Source organism: Tenebrio molitor, chromosome 1, assembly GCF_963966145.1.
Source record: "Tenebrio molitor chromosome 1, icTenMoli1.1, whole genome shotgun sequence".
Taxonomy (NCBI): Eukaryota; Metazoa; Arthropoda; class Insecta; order Coleoptera; family Tenebrionidae; genus Tenebrio; species Tenebrio molitor.
The window spans coordinates 22,311,289-22,331,090 of record NC_091046.1 but is presented as its reverse complement, the minus strand read 5'-3'; the positions used below and the strand labels follow the sequence as shown (position 1 = coordinate 22,331,090).

The 19,802-nt window shown below is 33.8% G+C and overlaps 1 protein-coding gene and 3 long non-coding RNA genes across 11 annotated transcripts in view; 2 read left to right on the top strand and 2 right to left on the bottom strand.

The window, feature by feature from the left end:
- Window positions 1-19,802, bottom strand: part of LOC138141307 (inositol polyphosphate-4-phosphatase type I A) — a 210,560-nt gene that overhangs the window by 88,694 nt on the left and 102,064 nt on the right. For 7 of the 8 annotated variants that reach the window (XR_011163071.1, XR_011163070.1, XM_069062029.1 and 4 more), the window contains 3 exons: window positions 19,005-19,207; window positions 18,603-18,947; window positions 18,455-18,545 (listed from right to left, as the gene is read on the bottom strand). The exons of the other annotated variant lie outside the window; for it this stretch is intronic. Coding sequence is in view for 5 of the 7 variants with exons in the window: in XM_069062029.1 (XP_068918130.1) it covers window positions 18,455-18,545; window positions 18,603-18,947; window positions 19,005-19,207 (639 nt within the window). In the remaining 2 variants the exon portion in view is untranslated. The remainder of the gene's footprint in view (window positions 1-18,454; window positions 18,546-18,602; window positions 18,948-19,004; window positions 19,208-19,802) is intronic. 8 annotated transcript variants of the gene reach the window in all.
- On the top strand, window positions 8,150-8,977 carry LOC138141328 (uncharacterized). The gene is made up of 4 exons (XR_011163088.1): window positions 8,150-8,263; window positions 8,346-8,526; window positions 8,587-8,910; window positions 8,963-8,977. It is a non-coding gene; the product is annotated as an uncharacterized lncRNA (long non-coding RNA).
- Window positions 8,303-16,745, bottom strand: LOC138141337 (uncharacterized). The gene is made up of 2 exons (XR_011163098.1): window positions 9,208-16,745; window positions 8,303-8,478 (listed from the first exon to the last, which is right to left on the bottom strand). It is a non-coding gene; the product is annotated as an uncharacterized lncRNA (long non-coding RNA).
- LOC138141334 (uncharacterized) lies at window positions 17,119-17,934 on the top strand. The gene is made up of 2 exons (XR_011163094.1): window positions 17,119-17,258; window positions 17,336-17,934. It is a non-coding gene; the product is annotated as an uncharacterized lncRNA (long non-coding RNA).

The following is a 19,802-nucleotide window of genomic DNA, read 5'->3' as shown; positions in this document are numbered from 1 at the left end:
GTTGCAAAAAATACAGAATGCTTGCATACGGTTTGTGCGCTGTGTACCGCGTAGACATCATATCACATCACATCTTGTGCGACTCAATGAGTTGAATTTCAGATTGCGAACTTTATTCCAAGCAGCAGTCTTTTTGCATAAGCTCTTGTTAACCAAAGTTCCGAGTTATTTACATCAGCTGCTGCTTAGAAGGTCTGAGGAACATTGTAGGAATATAAGATTCGATACATTTACGATACCACACATTCTTCCAAAAAATTTGAAGGTAGTTTTTCTTATATGGCTCCTACAATATTAAATAAATTTCTTGAATATTTAAATCTGCCAGAGGGGCAATTTAGAACTAAAATAGAAAAACTATGTGTTGGTTACCTGATTGAGTCATAAAACGATTTTTGTGACCAGTTTTATAGATTTGCTTATGTATTGTTATTAGTTCTAAAGGCGCGTACAGACTACGCGAACCGAGCATGTAATGTAACATGTAATGTAATGCTCGTCGCAAAATTGGTGCCACGAACAGCCGACGAACAGAGCGTGCAACGAACAGCATCTATAGTCCGTTTACTGATAGATCGCACGCCTTTTCACAGACACAGAGACGACTGTCTGTGCTGCAAAAAGTCGAAAAGCGCAAATAACCTTTGTATATCATTAATACTCGAAGAATAAATAATTCAACTTCATTCAAATTCACAGGTGTAATTCTGTTAACAACATCATAGGCGTAGGAAAACTACTGGAGGGATGGAGAGTGCAATATTTTACAGTGCGTTATGTTTTGGAAGTGATTTTTTTTTTTAATCGTCTAAATTCAGTTCGATAGTTCCGAGGTTGCGTGTCATTACAGCTACATTATGTTTGATAACGAAAAACCGTGTGGTGATGCACTGATAATAATTAGGTATGTATGTATATGGAATCTTTTTCCTGTCGGCAAAATTCAATTTCTGGAAATGAGTCGTTTTCTTGGTATTTAATCTCTCACTTGGTGCTAAAAACAGGTATCCAACAACACGACCAGGTAGCCTAGTGCGGAAAAGACGCGCCTTTTCGATGTGCCATCTCAATTCGAAGCAGGTAAGTATTCATCCAAATATTGTTATTTCAGAAATTTGTTTAACAAATTAAAAGTACCTACAACAATGAAGATGCAATGTTTTAAATTTTAATTGAAACTCAGAATATCAAAACAGTCCATTACAAGAATAGACCGTTAAATTTGTGAGCACGTATCGAAGTATAAAAAAAAACATTAAGGTAGTACCTAATAAAGATAATTATTTATCCCATATTGTGTTACACAAAATTACAATTTCAGTAGCAAATATTTTTTTAATTTAAAGAACGTTTTTGCACTACCGGTCATTTTCACATGTTTACCGATTTCATGAACGACATGTTTACCAATCAAAAGACGGTAGACCTGAAAAGGTAGGAGGTTACAAGGAAGGGATTCGTCGCTAAAATGTGCTCTCAAAATAAAATTTTCATTCTCCCGCGAACCTACAACCAAGAATCTCGAATTCGTGCCGTTAAAACATGGAAAATATTTCGGATGAATGTGCAGTGCTCTTAGTAGAGAGTTATAAAAGTCTTAGTGTCTTGTGGGACCCCAAAGACAAAGACTATTTAAAAAAAAACGAAAACGAGTATGTTTTTTCGAGATTTTCGGTCCTATCATTGTTAATAATTTGTCAAAGTCTGTAGGAGACATTCTTGTGAAATTTTTATAATGTCCACTGACATGTTGAAACTTTAAATCTCGTATAAGTTCATTATCGACGCGTTTTCTGTAGAGTTCGGTTCGCCACCAACGTCGCCGCTTCTTCTCTTTCTTAATCATATTGCACATAACTATCATTGCGCCACTACAGAGAATTAAAGCTAACGCTTTTTCGTTATCGGACATTATGATACGCACTCTCGGAAATATTGAAGTGAACTGAGCTGACGATTATTAAAAAAAAAAAAAATAACAGCCTCATTGCTTGTATACGACAGAGGGGTGTAAACCCATCGTAAAATTAAAAAAAAAGGCAAAGCCATAACTGCACATCTTCGGAGAAAGTAGGTAGAATGTTGGTTGTTTTTTAGTTTTGGTACCGAAAATAGACTCCGTGCCCTCAAAAAAAAACAAAACAAATTATACACTCACCGGCACAAAAAGCGACTCATTATGATTTCTTTAATAAATAATCTTGAAATTATATTTGTGCTTATTCTTTTATGTTAAATTGGGATATTTTCAAAGATGGGGAGTGCTATGGTCACCATGGCAACTGAATTGTTTTGTTTAAATAAATTATTGAAAAGTTTGCGCTACTTCCATGTTGTGTTTTTGTCGGTTGTTTTACGTGTTAAAATTTTTAATCTGACAATACGAGATACTAATTCAAAATACTGTTCAAATTTTGACAATTTTTTATAACAAAATTTTTTTCTAAAAAATAACTTTTATCATTTTTCATTAAAATCTTATTTCCTGTGTTCAATGTTTTGTTTGTCGGATATTCTTTGGCAAAGAATAACTTAAATAGCACCTACCAATACAACATGATACCAAAAAAAAATCTAAGACAATGAATTACTTAAAATTCAAAGTGAGTCGCGAAGTGAGTCGTTTTTTGTGCCGGTCAGTATAGTTTTAAAAAATTAAATTATAATCGATTAAAGTAACAAGACCTAATTTTTTAATCAGATTTAAAAAATTAGGTCGCGTTATTTTTGACAAGATTATTCCAGAATACAAACTTTAACGTTAATTATTTATTTATAATACAGCGTGATCAACAAGGACTGAAGCTGTTGGCAGCAAATGACAGCAAAATATTCCCAAAATATGAAATTTTTTTGTGCGTCAGTGTTGGCACCCGCTGCAAGTTGTGAATGTCAAAAAATTTAGGTTATGTTACGAGTTGGTAGTTTTAAAACACGATACGTACAAAACGACCAAAAACAGTATAAAATGTAATTAGCGGTACTTAATAATGGTCCACTGTTTCGATATTCATAAAAGCGACAGGCCGTGCCCGCATGCCCCTCCTGAGAAACAGAAACATGTTTTATGCGTTATTATTTTCGAGTTGAAAGTCTGCGGGATGCAGGGATTAGATCCGGGAAAATTTGTAAGGTTGGAACTTTAATTTCTTCTTTAAAATGGTTAGGCAACTTCCATATGACAAGCCTGTAAAGTAAGGAAAAGGAATGACGTGATTTTTAATGGTAAGGATTATTAGGCCCTGCATTAAACGTGCCCAACAAAGAACTTTGGATGCGTGTGTTTTACATAAGAATCACGCCTGTTTGGAGTGAAAGCTTTCGCACTGACTTTCGAGGGTTTTGTTCCATTCTACCTCGAACATTCTCAACTACATCTTCTGCCAGTAGGTTTTGCCTTTTTCACATCACCTGTTTGTAGGTAACGTTGCACCAATCTCGTGCAGTGCTGCCTAAACGCGACTAAGCTACCGCGCCGCCCAAAGTACCAACTGGCTCGGGGAACATTTGTTGAAATTGGTGCAATGTATCGTCCGTGCACCGTGGAATACTGCCAACCGTTAGCAGCATCAAAATTTCCAGTCCGAAAGTACGCCATACCAATAAAAATGTCTTGCTCTAGTGTAAAAACCATTTTCATTAATAAATTGATACAAAAATGACACTTGATTTTGAAGTTTAAATTTGCCCGTCAAAATTGACAACTGAAAATGTAATGCTACCAACTTCACTGAAATTTTCATCATGTTGTCATTGTTGCCAACAGTTTCAGTCCTTGTTGATCACTCTGTACTTACAGTTATTAAAAACAATTTGAGAATCTGACAGGCGTAACATGCAATTTTATTCGCTTTTGACAGAAGACAGACTAGGAAGACGATTTATCCGCGATAAACATTTTTGATTGGATGAAAGCAAGCGCCCTGATTGGCTGAACACGCACGTTTGATGACTTTGATGTATGTGGGAATTAATCTGTAGTAATATAACAATAATTGACTTAAACATCGGATTGATTTGCGAAGCTGATGGCATGCTCCATGTCGATTTATGCATTTTTACAACAAATTGACACAATTCGCATTATTTTAGAAAATGAGAAACTCATTTATTAGTTACTGTAAAGAGTTGCTTTCAAAAATAATAACCTATTTATTTTGTTCAGCATAAATGAAATGCATAAAAAACTACAGTGTTTCATTTGTCAATCAAGACCGTTTAAATAAGGGACAAAAACTAATGGTAACTGAAATTGTTGGAGATTAGATTTATGAGTTTATGACTGTGGTCAGCTCCCTTTGTCGAGATGGGTTTGTGAATGGCTTTGTGTTCGTCAGAAAACCGACAGTCAGCGGAGCACTGCGAACCGTTCGCAGCGCGCATGCGTTCTTTCGAGGTTCACAGCTTCGCCGTCCAAATCAGACGAACGCTTCCTTGTAATTTATTTAAAGAGTGTAGTAAGTTATGGTATGTATTTAATAAAATGTATGGATCACCATATTTGTAAGACAGCCTAACAAATTAATGAGTAAATGTTATGATCAACAGCAACTCCGCTCCTACCTTTTCAGGTAAAATTAGAAATCGGCCCCAAAATGGGCATCCAGTTATTCTGACGGACAAGCACCCGTGATGCTTAATAATATTTTTTCACGATCGGGAGTAGAAATCAACTTTTCGGATGTCAACATCGTGACAGAAGTAGAGCATTTTCTCCCTAGGGAGCAAATATTTGCTCCCTAGGGAGTTTTCATTTTTTTGACAGTTGTGACAAAAATCTAATGGGAGTTTTCATTTTTTTTTACTGTTGTGACAAAAATCTAATTGTGTTGTCAAGGCAACTACTAATTCCATTAAATTCATCGAAAGATGACAACTCATTTGTCATCATTTTTTTTATTCTTAAAATTTGAGATTTTTGTGCTGTTTCTACTCCCTACCGTGAAAAAAATAGTATATATACTTCTGGAGAGAATGCTCATTTTTCCCTCGGTGCTTTGTAGCCCTCGGGCTTCGCCCTCTGGCTACAAACTGCACCTTAGGAAAAATCATGCATTTCTCTCCCTCAATATATAATATACTATTTTGCATCATCGGAACTATTAATAAATAGATACCATTTTCTTTTTAATTTATTAAATTGTTTGATTTTTCTAAAGAAGGCATTTTTTACATTTTTCATACTAGTTTATGGCACATTGCTCTGCACGCGATGCCGAATCTAAACAATAATTTCTTATTTGATTACTTACCGTCTTTTGATAAGTAAACATGTTCATGAAATCGGTAAACACGTGAAAATGACCGGTGGTGCAAAAACGTTTTCTACTGACAAATTGTCATTACAAAAGTTTACCTGTAAAATGGTAAAGGAAAAAATATTTCTTCATTGTTGTAGGTACTTTTAATTCGTTAAACAAATTTCTGAACTAACAATATTTGCGTTAATACTTACCTGCCTTAAATTGAGATTGCACATCGAAAACGCGTATTTTTTTTGGAGATTTTCGGGTCCTATTTTGGTTAGTAAATTCTCACCGTCTGTGGGAGACATTCTATTAAATATTTTATGCTGTCCGCTAATATGTTGGAACTTTAATCTTTATGAAGTTCGTCGAGCCTTTTTCTCTTTTTTCATCAGATTCCACATAATTCTTATTGCATCACTACACAGAATTAAAGCTAACGGTTTTTCGTTATCACTCTTATCACATACAGGTCGCTAAAAAGTATCGATACAGCTAAATATTTTCAAAACGGTTTAGCAGAGCTCGTTGAAGTTTGGCACACAGCTAGAAGTGTTTAAATTCTATAGGCTGATATTTTTTTCAATTTTATAACATCTTTTATTTTGAAGATACAATGCCAACTTGATTTTTTTTACATGGCACGAGAGGTCAAATTTAACATCGTTAAAAAGAATATTTTTTTGTGAATCCAGTGATGTAGCACATGCATATCTCAATTTACTCGAAACTTTATAAAAAAATTATCGAATTAATAAAATTTGAAAAAATTTGACCTTTGGAATGTTTTTTTAGCCATTGTTAATTCTTTGCCGCCTGCACTTTGGCCAAAAACTTAATAAAAGTATAAGTGTAGAAGTAAGACATTTAACTGAAACAGATACATTTTAATAAAAAAGATAAAAAGTTTAAACGCGAAATACATAATTTTTAAGCAAAAAAAAAATTCAAAATGGCAGCGATGTGGGCATGTGTTACTTCACTGAATTCACAAAAAATACTCTTTTCAAAAATATTACATTTAAATCCCCCGTGCCATTTAAAAAAAACCAAGTTAGTTTTGCATCTTCAAAATAAATGACGTTAGAAAATTGAAAAAACTATCAGATGATAAAATTTAAACACTTCTACCTGTGTGCAAAATTTCAATGCGTTCTGCTAAACCGTTCTGAAAATATTTAGCTGAATCCATACTTTTTAGCGACCCTGTATAATGTAGCTGTAATGACACGCAACCTCGGAACTATCGAACTGAACTGAGACGATTATAAAAAAAATCACTTAAAAACATAACGCACTGAAAAATACAAAACTCTCCATCCAGCCAGTAGTTATCCTATGCCTATGATGTTGTTTACAGAATTACAGCTGTGACTCTAAATGAAGTTTCAGTACAGGTATTTTCAATAATTGTTATAAACTGTTGTTGGAATTATTTATTCTTCGAGTATTAATGATATAGCAAATGTTATAAAGTGTAGACACTCGTCTCTGTGTCTGTAAAAAAGCGCGCAATCTATCATCAGTGGACAGAGTATAGCTGTTCGTTGTGTGCTCGGTTCGTCGGCTGTTCGTGGCACCAATTTTGCGACGAGCATTACATTACATGTTACATTACATGCTCGGTTCGCGTAGTCTGTACGCGCCTTAATGTGTGCGGTTTCTCGATACGAATGTTAAGTTCTTGCTTTGTAATTAGATTTAAGTTTGATTTTTCTTTTTTTTTCCTTTTTTTGTCATACTTTGTTATTTTCTTTTATTTTGTTTACTTACATACTTACTTACTTACTTACTTACTTACTTACTTACTTACTTACTTACTTACTTACTTACTTACTTACTTACTTACTTACTTACTTACTTACATCCAAGGTGTGTTTGCCGTAATTTTACGTTGCTAGGATTTCATTTAAGAAAAAACATCTTTAAAATATTTGGGCGATTGGAGTTGTTTTTGAAAGATGTCACTGTCAAATTAAATTTGTATGTAATAAAAAAAGCCAAAACCTTTGCTTATTTGGTTACAATCATGTATTCAGCCGCTGATTATTTAGAAATGATAATAATTTTTGGGGAATGTTAGCGTAACGCCAGGGAGGCAGCAAGAGTCTTCAAAGAACGTTTTCCGGGCAGAAATGACAATTATTTTTTCGTTTGCAACACATTTTTCTTATTTTTTGCTACAATACGTTTTAATAATAATTGAAATGACCTAGAATGCCATTTAGTTGCGATTATCAAGCATCAACCACTACCCCACGAGTCCGAGGCCCGCAGCCCGTCCAAGACAAAACTTGAGAGCGCGGCCGACCTGGTCATACCAGCCAAAAATCATCGGTTTTGTGCATCAGAGCCTCTGTAACCGATTTATTGTCAGATCCGACACTGGTGGCTCAGCTCTGGTCCGTGGAGGTGCTACACTCCAAGCATCTCCTAGAATCGCCCATTGGCTTAGCTTAAGCAGTAGACATCTGAACTTGCAATGTAATGACAGCTCTAACATTTCAGATTGCTAACCTAAATTTATTGAGAATGAAAAGTCAAATCTAATAGTGTCAAAATTACAGTAACCCAAACATTTTTTGTAGCTGATGGTATTATTTTTGAAACCTAGCAACTGGCTTTATTTGGTTGTAATAACATCACACCTCGAGATGCCCTTCTGGGATTGGTAGAATTACAAGTCTTGTAAAGGTAATATCATCAGTCTAGGCAGTTACGTCATCAGTTGGTGAACAGTTATTTCACCTTCACAAAATGAAAGAAACTAATATTTACTAATAAAGTAAATTCTCAAATCTTCAATTATGTTGGCACAATCAAAAGCGTTGCCGCGTTTATTTTTCATTTTCAAAGTGACAGATATTGTCATTTTATTTGGTGATTATTTGTGAATTGTGAAAATGCCAAAACCTTTACGGAAGCAAAGTAAAGAACTTGTGTCGGCCCTTATTTCTTATTTTGAAAGAGAACGTGACAATGGAGGACCTCTATTACCGTTATCTGCTGTAAGAGAGGTAAGTGTGAATTGTAGGATAATATTTAAGCTATAAACACACAACTTAATGTTTATATTAATTAATTACAATAAATGTTTAGCGGGTGGCAAATGCTTTACAGCTAAGTTTATCTAGCGTAAACCGAATTTCAACCATCAGAAGATGTGGATTCCCTCAGACAAGTCCGAAAAAAACGCGTCCACGAAGAAAACCTGTCACGGCAGTGGATGAAACTATACAAGCAGAGATTCGGAATCAGATATATGATATGTATAAAGAATGTAAGCTTGATGTAATTATTTTGTAAAATTAGTTACTCATAATTATTTATTTCATTACAGAAAAACACATTACTCTCGACACTTTATTAGTACGACTACAAGAAAAATATATTTTTGAAGGAAGTAGACAATCGCTTTGGAGAATATTAAACAACATAGGCTTCCAGTGGAAAAAAGACAATTTACGCCGTGGACTTATGGAAATGAGCCATATTGTTTTTAAAAGGATTAATTTTTTACGTTCATTTATCGATTTAAAAGAGGAGGGATTATTAATTTTGTTTTTATGGATGAAACGTGGATATTTCAGGATGAAACCATAAGTAAATCATGGCAAGATAACAACGTAAAAAGTGTACGAAAAACCAAAGTCGAAGGAAAAAGGTTTGTTATTTGAAATCCTTATAAAGAAAATATTAAAAGTTTATAATTTTAGATACATAATTGTTCATGCAGGTAACAGCGATGGTTTTATGGAAGGGGCGGAACTTATTTTTTCATCGTCAACCAAAAAAGAATGTCCCCTTACTAAATTCCAGCAAGGTTTCTCCAAACTTCATCTACTTACAACAAATTAAAAACATATAATTTACCATAATTATTTTGTGAATTTCGAATTTTAATTGTATTTTTCTTCATACGAATATATATATATATATATATTGACATCATAATTCTTACATTCCCATAAAGTGGGACATCTTGTTGCACCGAACTCGTAGATCGACGTAATTCACAATTCTCGAGTTCTGTTGTGCTTTGATAGAAATCGACAGTACCTAACCTAACCTTACTTTAACACGTCCAACCCTTGTTTGACAAGTACCGATTAAAGTTGGAAATTTTGCAACACTGTACTACTCCAGGGTGATGACGTAACTGCCTTGACTGATGATATTACCTTTAACTCAGTTATGAAAGCAGTAGTAAATTCTTTGTTTCTATTTTTTGACAACTTATTGTCGTCGGCAGGTGCCCTTTTTCTCTAGGGCGCGAGTTGTGAAAGGCCCTGTATGTGTAATTGAAATGATATTGATATTATGCAAATTAGTGTCAACAACTCTCTTCGTATATTCAGGATCGGAATTTAAAAAAAATCAAGTTGGCTTTAGTCGTTTTTTCGCGACAAATATTTCGGCATGAATTAGTTAGTTTTTAAAAGCATTTCATTTTCGTGTTGAATGTCACAGATAAAGATTTTTTAAAATTACTCGTTAACTTTTGAAACTACCAACAGGGGCATCTTTTAAAAACTTATTTGATGTTAATCGGAGGGGGGAGACAACAAGAACGGCATCCAAGCTGTGAAATCACTGAAATGTTAGGTTACTTAGGTTATGGTATATTACTGATAATTATAATAGTGTTGCGATGTGAGTCAAGGAGTGTAATTATGGATAATAGGGTTGCCAGAAATTGGTTTGTTGAAAATAGAAGAAGTCACTTATAGCTATTAAGAGTTGTCGAGTGTCGACATACTCTAAGTCAGTAAAACATAACATAACATATCTAATAAACCTAATGTAATTTTTCTTGTTACAAAATTAATATTATTCCCTATAAACATAAACCTGTTAAAAATAAAAAAGAATATACTTAATTATACTACCATAAAATTAGTAGTAGTAAAGCGTAACGAGCACTACAATTTTTTATTTTTAAATAAATTGTAACTGCATCTGATTTTTATCATCCGTCTCGAAAATGGAAATAAATTGTGTACGTACGCATATTCAAAATCTTCAAATATTTTATTTTTCACTTTAGTACAGTGTGGAATAAAATGATTTACATCTAGTTACCTTTGCATTACCCTTGTAAAAATACGAAATGCCGCTCTACAAAAAAAAGAATGCCTAACCTCAAAATATATATCCAAATTCCAAATGTGATTTATTGCGAAGGGATGATATAAATGTAAAGTTGAGATTGAAATTAAAAAGGAGTTAACAAAAGCAATGACTTGCTAGTGTTGGAAGTGGCCACCAACGTTTGTTAATTCAATTTAGTAAATTGTAACGATTGTCAATTCGATTGATGACATTTATTGACAGAACTAATAGTTCGGCACTTCGAAAAAAAAAGTAGAGCGGTACTGGAAAATTTACATGAGCAAAAATTCCAAAGGTAACTAGATGTAAATCATTTTATTCCACACTGTATAATTGCATGATAACTCCTAGGCTACGAAATACGTAAACATGTCCATAACAACCGGGGAATAAAACAGGGCGTAATAAGAATAAGCGGGCGTAATGAATTCATAACGCCCTCCTCAATTCATAATTGCAGATGCCATTTTTTTTTTTTTAGGAACACGTAGTGAAAAATAAAATCTTGTATGCACCACGGCGTCACCGAATGATTACGCCCATTGAACGATATCCATCTCTCGGGCTAAAACCCTCGAGCTGGATTCATCGTTCTCCGGGCGTAATCATCGTTGTAACGCCCTTGGTGCATAAATAGCTATTTCAAAAACTGAAACGAATAATATTCGTCGCGAAAAAACGACTTTTTTCTATAATTGATTCAAAAAATTGAAATTCACGCATAGTTATCTGTGCCTGAAGTGGGTCATTTTCTGACGTGTATTTTTTTTGCATTGTTAGTAAGATCGAAACCATAGAAACCATACAAAACAGTGTGTGAAATGCAATTTCACGCATACGACTATTTCTGTTTTTCATTTCACGCACTGTTTTTTATTAGTTACCTAGCAACATGGTCACTGCATTGAAACTTCAGAGTTCCTTCAAAAATTTGAATTTTTAATTTAAATTTTTTGAATCAATTATAGAAAAAATATTGTTTATATTTCGTGCGCGAAGATGTTTTTGTGCATTCAAAGGCTTATACTGCCTCGACCTTCGTCTCGGCGTAAAAGACCTTTTCATGCACAAAAAACACTCTCTTCGCGCACTTAATATAAAAATAACTATTGTATTTTGAAAACTTATGGATATTTTTCTTTGTTTTTAATTTGATAAGTAGCTTTTAATGAGTCCTAAGCGCATTTAAAATTTCAGGGTTCTAGCTTAAACCATTTTAGCAGGACGGTTCCATACATAATCGCAACCCTGTATAAAAAAAATACGAAGCACGTATTCTTTATTTCATTTTTCATTTTTTGTATTGCTTTTTTATTTAAATTTTATATAATGTGAAAAAGATAGGCAAATTAACTGTGTAGCCTTTGCGAAACCTGGCCAGTATAGCAATAAAAAAAAAAACAAGGAAATGTCAAAAAACGCGTTATTGCTTAGCCAAGCTATACCTCATTTTTCCAATTGTTCGTATTTTTCAATAACTCGAAAATTAATGCATAATGACGTATTTGTACTATCGCGGCCAAAATACTTTGGTCGTCAATGTGACATAAATGATATTCAGTTGTAAAGCAAGCTTTAGGATGTTTAACCTTATTTTTTACTGTTGTCAAAATTATTTTAATCTATCAGTGCCATACGGGTGAGGTAAATCCCAGCTGCGGAGGCAGGGTTCAAAAGCAAAATATCAACATGGTCGCGGTTTAGACAACCTTCAGAAGCAAGTAAAACGATTCTATACTTATCAAAAACTGAAGGTGCCATATTTTTGACAAGAATAATTTGAAATTGTCATGTATATTGACATTAATACTTGATTTACATGTGAAGTGTCAAAAAGTGACGACCAAAGTATTTTGGCCGCGATAGTACAATGAGGGACGTGGAATCCTGGGCAGTCTGTTATTGTCATTTCAAAAAGTGTCATTGTAAATGCACCTTTACCGTCATTATGATTAATGTTTAAAAAAAAACTGTCAAATTAACTTAAGCTTGGTTATGAGTAGCTAAGGTATGGTTTAGAAATGTTGACAACTGAATGACATCTGCCCAGTTTTTCGTGTCCCCAATAGTACACGCTCGCAGCTGACGTAATAGAACAAAATTCAAAAAAATTATACGCAATGATTATACAGGGTGTTTTCGAAGTTGAGGTGTTCCTTGTAACAGGAGGTACTATACATTATTCTTAAGAATTTCAGCCTAAATCGTCTTAGTAAAATGTTTGTATTAACGGAGATAATTGATTGCATATTTTTATAGTTTTCTAAAATTTTGAGTCCGGTCCTGTCTATTTCTCCGCTGTACTAGATTAATAAACTGACGTGGCCCAGGATGGAATCTTTCCGAAAATCGCTCTGCGTACTCTCTGGACGTCGGAACTATATTCTGATAGCATTGCCCATACTTTAGCAACATATTTGTGAGCTCGTTATTTTCGTAATGATAACCCATTCCGACTAATTAGATGACAATTCTGACAGTATTTTTGATTAACGTTCATGCTCATTTGATTTTTTTTTTGTCAATTTTAGTTGCTAACAAATCAGCGCAAAATTAAACAGAACCGGTTTCAAAAATTTCAAAAAATTCTTCATTGCCGTACACTTTTTACTAAGGTGATTTTGGCTAAAACTCTTTAGAACAACGCATACTATCACATGTTAAAAGAAACGCCTCAATTTCGAAAACACCCTGTAGAGCAGGGATGAGCAACCTTTTTTTACAACGGGCCAGCTTCAAATTTAAAAATGTTGTGCGGGCCGCATTTAAGAAACATGATAATGATGAACTCAAATTATATCTTTATTAACAAAATAAATCTAGTATAAAAATTACCGAAATAAAATACTCAATGAGAAATTTGGCATTGCTTCTTGGTCAACAATTGGTCTATATTTGCAGATATAGACGACACAGCAACTCGCACGCAGCTTTCTAACCGTACATCATTTAATCTCGATCGACGATCGCTTTTAATTATTTTTTGTTAGACACTGTCAAAATTTGAGAATTTTCTCCTGTGTGAACGGATTTTGATAAATTTGACAACTTGTCAAAACGAAACGTCAAGCTAATTTTAAAGATTTTTAGCGATTTGGAGCCTTTAAGGGGCTCGTCGAACAAAAAAACGTTGTATTCAACTCGTTTTTGTGTAATTTTGGCCAAAATTACACACGAACTCGTTAAATAAATAACTATTTCATTGCGGAAAACAATTGTTCGCAAACATAGGTACTTCCAAAAAGTGTCATTATTTGCTTTGCCTAATCGTGGGGATTTTTCTAAACTTATGTATTTTTGGTAGAAATTATGTGTCAACATTTTGAAATTTATTTCTTAAATCCGTGTCGTTTTGTAAATCTATTAATTCCATTTGTAACTCATCCGGAACTGTTTCCACGTCTATATTAAATGGGCAAGAAAAAAGTTAAAACTACGAACGGTTTTTTCTGATCTAAATATTTTAAAGCGCGATTCAAATTCCATTATTAATTTTTGTAAATGCTGGGCATATTTTCAGGTTTCTGAAGGGTTTTCTTTTTTTAGGTGTGCAAAATGTGACATATTGTTTGACAACAGATGTTTGTTCCAAATTTTAAGTTTGCTTTCAAAAACATTAATTTTATCAAACATGTTATGAATGAACTGGTCTCTTCCTTGAAGTTCCATGTTTAAGTCATTCAAATGCTGAGTTATACCGACGAGAAAGGCAAAATCACACATCCATTCTTTATCTTCGAAATGGGGAAATCGATATTCTTTCATTTCCACAAACAATTGAATATCATTTTTTAAGTTATATACTCTTTTTAACATAGCACCTCTACTCAACCAACGCACTTCTGTGTTGTAAATTACATCACCATATTCACTTCCCAAATCTTTTAAAAACTCATTAAATTGGCGGTGATTTAACGCTCGAGATTTGAGAAAATTAATACGTTTTATTACAGGCGTAGTGACATTAGGCATATTTAAAATTTTTGCGTAAAGATTCTGTTGGTGAATTATGCAATGGTTAACAAAAGTTTCAAAAGTCAAAATGTAAAATCTTTGAAGGGCCGCATGAGAAAGTGTGGCGGGCCGCGGGTTGCTCATCCCTGCTGTAGAGGTATACTCTGATAAAAAAAAACGCTGTGACTAGCCGCCCGGCTCCGGTATTCATACGAATCCCGGTTTTGTTACACATCATGCAAGTGACGTCATCGATGACCGGGATTGTTCAAATCCCGGTTGGGAACGTAATATTTGCATCTTTTACTTGGTAAAAATACAAAAAAACAAATATGAATTGCTTTAATTTAATCAGTAAAAAGACGTAACATTGCTTTTGAAATCAGCAATGTTAAAATGGACAAAAAATGAAAAATTAGTCAACTCGGGTTCGCGCAGAGCAAGCAACTTTGAAAGTCAAAGTCACTAGCTTTAGCTACAGAAAATCACATTTTCATGGCTTGCTTAGATGCACATTTATATTAAATTGAGTATAGTGAAGTTCAAATATGCAAGGTAGAAGTGATAGGTCTGTTTATTTACGGCCATTATGTGATTCTTTGTTAAGCAGTTTAACTTCATAACGAAATTGTCTATCATAAAACGTTAGAGTTCTGGGAGTACTTTACATATACTCACACTGCGTACTAATCAGAGTAGTCTACGTAACAAGAGATGATATTAAACTCCGTCCAGCGAGAGATTGGGAGAGTTTAAATTGTAGGCTTGTAACCCAACACTACAAAATGCACTAGAATACAATACAAAAAAATGTAATAAATAAATTATTGTGGTGGTACCTTTGAAATAATTTCGCGGGCAATGTAATCCTACGCCAATTTATGCTGTCACAGCAAATTGTCAAATTTCAGCTGTTGTCGTTGCCGCTGTCATTTTGAATCGTCAACACCGTGTGTAGTTTACACGGCCTCCTAGATTAATAAGAGACTCGTCTCTTATCCGGCCTGTCGCATTCGATAAATGTCTGTTTTTCAAAATTCCCCGTATAGTATGTTCATCTAGCGGCTTTAATGTGACCCATATATTAGTATATGCAACTAAAAATACGTATGAATAATGACATTTTACATAATAAATTGTCAATTTCAAAAACTAAGTACAGTCGAAACTTTAAAAAATGCCACAAACAAAGAAAAAATGTTGTATTAGTTCACAACATAAAGTCAACATTTCTTATCATAATCTACCCAATGATATCACTTTAAATGCGGCATGGAAGATAGGACTGAGAGATCATACTGGTAATATCATGAGTGCCGCAGAATAAGCAAGTAGTAAAATTTTACCAAGATTCCAAAATTTAAGGACCAATGTAAATGTTTCAGTCACCTTGCAAGATAGTTCTCTGGAAAAACTAGAAAAATTGTCTCCATTTACTTATTTGCCAAGTACTAATTTTCAAATTGAGACGGCGGCAACGGCTTTTTTATGTGGCTACTTAATTATGAAAATAACGGAGGCAATCCATGGATATGATTATTGCTTGTCACATTTACGAGATCCAAATTCGAAAAAGAAAATCCCTTTATTGGAATTAATGTATTACTAAGATAGAGGAAGGCTAAGTTACCCCAATAGTATAGTTTGGGAATGAGAAATTGGAATTTTAGCTTCTTCACTTGCAATGGGTTTTGGGTAGATTAAACATTTAGATAATAATGAAGATGTACGACTATGAGCAGTTCATTCCAGGGGGGACAAACAATCTGCATTTTACCGATATTCAGCATCCCTTTTTAGGAACTAGCAGGTAGATAAACTTACCACTATCGTAAATCTTCATTATTATAATCTTTATAATCTACCCTAAACCCATTGCAAGTGAAGAAGCTAAAATTCAAATTTCTCGTTCGCAAACTACAATTGACAGTAATTTCAATAGTAGAAATTCTACCAAGCATTCCAAAGGAAAATATAAATTTTGTTTTGAAGAATATCTTAGCCTCATATTTTTCGGGAAATCATTCATGGTCCTGTTCATTGTAAAATGTGAGTGAGACACTTATTTAAAAATTAGAACTTCCTGTCATTGTAAATTTTTGTAACTTGCACTCAAACAAATAAAAAAAATAATAAAAAAGAAAATTGTTGAAATTAAATTTACCGTTCAAAAAAAATGTTTTTGATTTGAGATTTTGAAAAAGTGTCAGATGTATTTGTGCGTTAAAACTGTTGAAAAATGTTGAAAACACGTCTATAAAACAATAATTTCCTGCAAGGCAGGCAACCAGTACAACACATAAGCCCCGTATTGTGGCGCACCCTATAAAACAAAAATAATGCTTATAACTACGAATGCGGCAGGCCGGATAAGAGACGAGTCTCTTATGAATCTAGGGGGCCGTGGTGGTTTATTTGCTCTTTCGTCTTCAAGTGAGGTATTTTGTTGTGTTTAAAACTTCTTAATTATCTGGGATAAGTTAGTTTGTTTGTTTGTTTGTATTGACTAAGTTCTATATTGTTAACCTCCGAGTAATGTGTATTTTGTTCGTTATTTCTTGCTTAACAATTTTTTTTGTGGTTTAAACTTTCCAAGTTTTTAAGATTAGTTAGTTTGTTGTTTTAGTTTGTTTCTGTTCTATAAGTTCTCTATTGTTTACCTTCGAGTTCCGAGTTTAAGTGACATTTCTATTTATAAACATGAATCCCTTTAGTGATATTTCGAACAATATCTAGACTGATGCAAAGGTATGAAGATAATATTTTTTATTTAATTATATTGCTTTAAAACTGTTTTGTAGGCAACCCGAAGCTATTTGACTGTAGCTGGCAACCCAGCAGCCCAGAGGATGATGCAAGTGCTTATTCATTTTTCATAAATGAAAAACTTACAACTGAAAGTCCATTGGAGGTTGCTTTTGATACCTTATCTTATAACACAAAATGGTATTATATCATAATTTTATTGACATCATCATTGATTAGGTCAGATTAGTCAAGGATTAAAAGTATTTTTCTTAAAGGTCACTGCGAGATGCTTAGGAGTTAACAAAAACACAGTGTCAAAGTGTAAAGATGGTCCAACTAAAACATCATCAAGAAAGTTGACGAGGCAGCATTCCAGAAGAGTTACAGCAGACTTGCATTGCAATATTAAGCAAGAAGTTCATCTTGTACTCAATGATATGGTGCAGAGCAGTAAGACAAGGGTTGTGTACTGTAAAGCTAGTTTTTTTTCAATGAAATATTTCTTTTTTAAATTTTCAGTCTTCTACCGCTACAGGCTCTTCTTATGTTTATTCAATAAGTAAAGTTAAATATTCTAGAATATATTTAAATAAGTCAAATTGAATTCGGACTGGCGCACGATAGTCGGTCATTCAGACAAACGTCTGCAGGAAATCTCAGGATTTAATTTAAATTAACCTTGACGATCTCGTTGTCCATTTTTGTTTTATGTTTATATTACGTATTATGTCTTAAGGATACTCGAGCAGCACTGTCCATAATTTTGTGTAAGTCAGAAATTTAATTTGAAATTAACCAGTTACTGCAGGTGAAAACAAGAACGTATTTGATTTTATTTATTTGAAAAATTAAATACAGGCGTCCTTCAACACAAGGAATTGTTTTATTTTAACTCCTAGCCCCCTGAGAAGTTCCCCATATTATTTTGCTTCACGAACTGATCTTCCGCTATTTTGAACACAACAATTTCGTAGACATTTCACAACCAGCAAAATAAAGTCGTTTGATTTCGCATTGATATAAAATTGATATATAAACGATCTTGTTGGTTGAGGTTTTACTTTTAAATATTCTTGACGCAAGTGGTTATCAAGAGTACACGTCTTCGTGTAAAATACTGCAACTGTAATATTTTCATTCATTTTATCTCTTATTCGTTAAGGTACTTCATTAATTAGAGCATAATTTCAGGGCACAAAATGTTACTGCTTGAAGGATATATTTCAAATTTTACGCGCGCTAGGTACTACTTTCTCTGCGTAGAATTTAGTGATTTTTATGTCAACCAATCTCTCGCTGGACAAACTTTAATAAATTTTACCAATATTAAACTAAAGACAAGGCGTACCTAATAAGTTCTTAAAATGTGTTATTTATTGGAACTTAAAACTTACTTGTATAGCATCATTAGCCATTGATATCTTCGTTGTGATTTGATAATTTGAATTCGAGCGAGTTGGCGATTCTTTAAGTTGTTGAACCAGTCTTAAAAAATATAGCCATTTTTAATGAGAAATAAGATGAACAATAATGACAACTTACTTAATCAGACCGCCATTTTTTGATTTATGTGAATGCGCTGTAAAAGCGCCAACTGTTATCCAATCATAAAATCCTGCTTTATTCAGTGTATCATTATGAACCCACACTCGTTGCAAATGTAAATTGACCGGTGCAAACTCCAAGCTGCGATCCGATTTTCTTGAACTAGGTTTAAAAAGTCTGCCCCTATGAGCGTGTAAATTTTCTCTTGCTTGAGAATACAAACGCAGTAAATGCAAATGCCTATCTAATAATTCAACTTGGCGAGAGTGCCAGGGTTCTCTTAATTCGCCCATACCAGCAACTTCTTGTAATAATTCTTTTTCTTGCTGAATCCACACAGCTCTGAGAGTAATAAGCACAGTTTTTAAACTAATAATAAAATATAAACATTACACTTACAATAACTGATGAGGAAATGTAAAACACAATCGACTTTCAGCCATAAATTCATGAACACAAATATCTCCACCAAGACCGGAATGAAATCTGTAGGTCTGCATAAATGGAGATGAATACAGTAATTTCAACTCCGACTGATTAGGTAATCGCATTTTAACACCCAGTCTCGGAGGAAGAGACTGCGACCTTCGATGCGACCAAACCTAGAAAAGATAATACATAATAGGTATTACTTAGTAAAAAAACAAGATATTTGAAAACACTGAATGGAGAGTTTCTCTATTTGTGGCGCCGCATACTAGTTGCGTGACGCGGTCAAACCGACCCCTAAAATCGTATACTAGTTGCGTCCCGGTTGACCATTTTTCTATCTGCGGATTAAAATAAATGATTCTCCATTTTGCCCACTCCTCCTACCTCCTACTCGTACAGTGTTGGTAGGATGTTTAATAATAAGGGTGATAGGTTTAAATTTAATCAGTTAAATTATTTCTGCCATCTCAGGATGATTTTGATATAGTTTTTGATTTACCTTTAGAAGGTTCAAATCATTTTACTTAAAATGCAGCCCGAATCAGTATCACCAGTAATAGAAATGTTGAGTGAAAAAGGAAAAGTTCTTTTAATTGTTTCGATGTCAATACATCTTTGTACTGTAGGCATCCAAATATATTTTCAAGTATTGAAAAATTTTCAGATAGATACATACAAATAAGAAGAGCATCAATTCCAAAAAAGCTTTACCGAAAAGCGTTTATTGATAAAAAGAAACTTATAGAAACCAAAATAAATAAATTA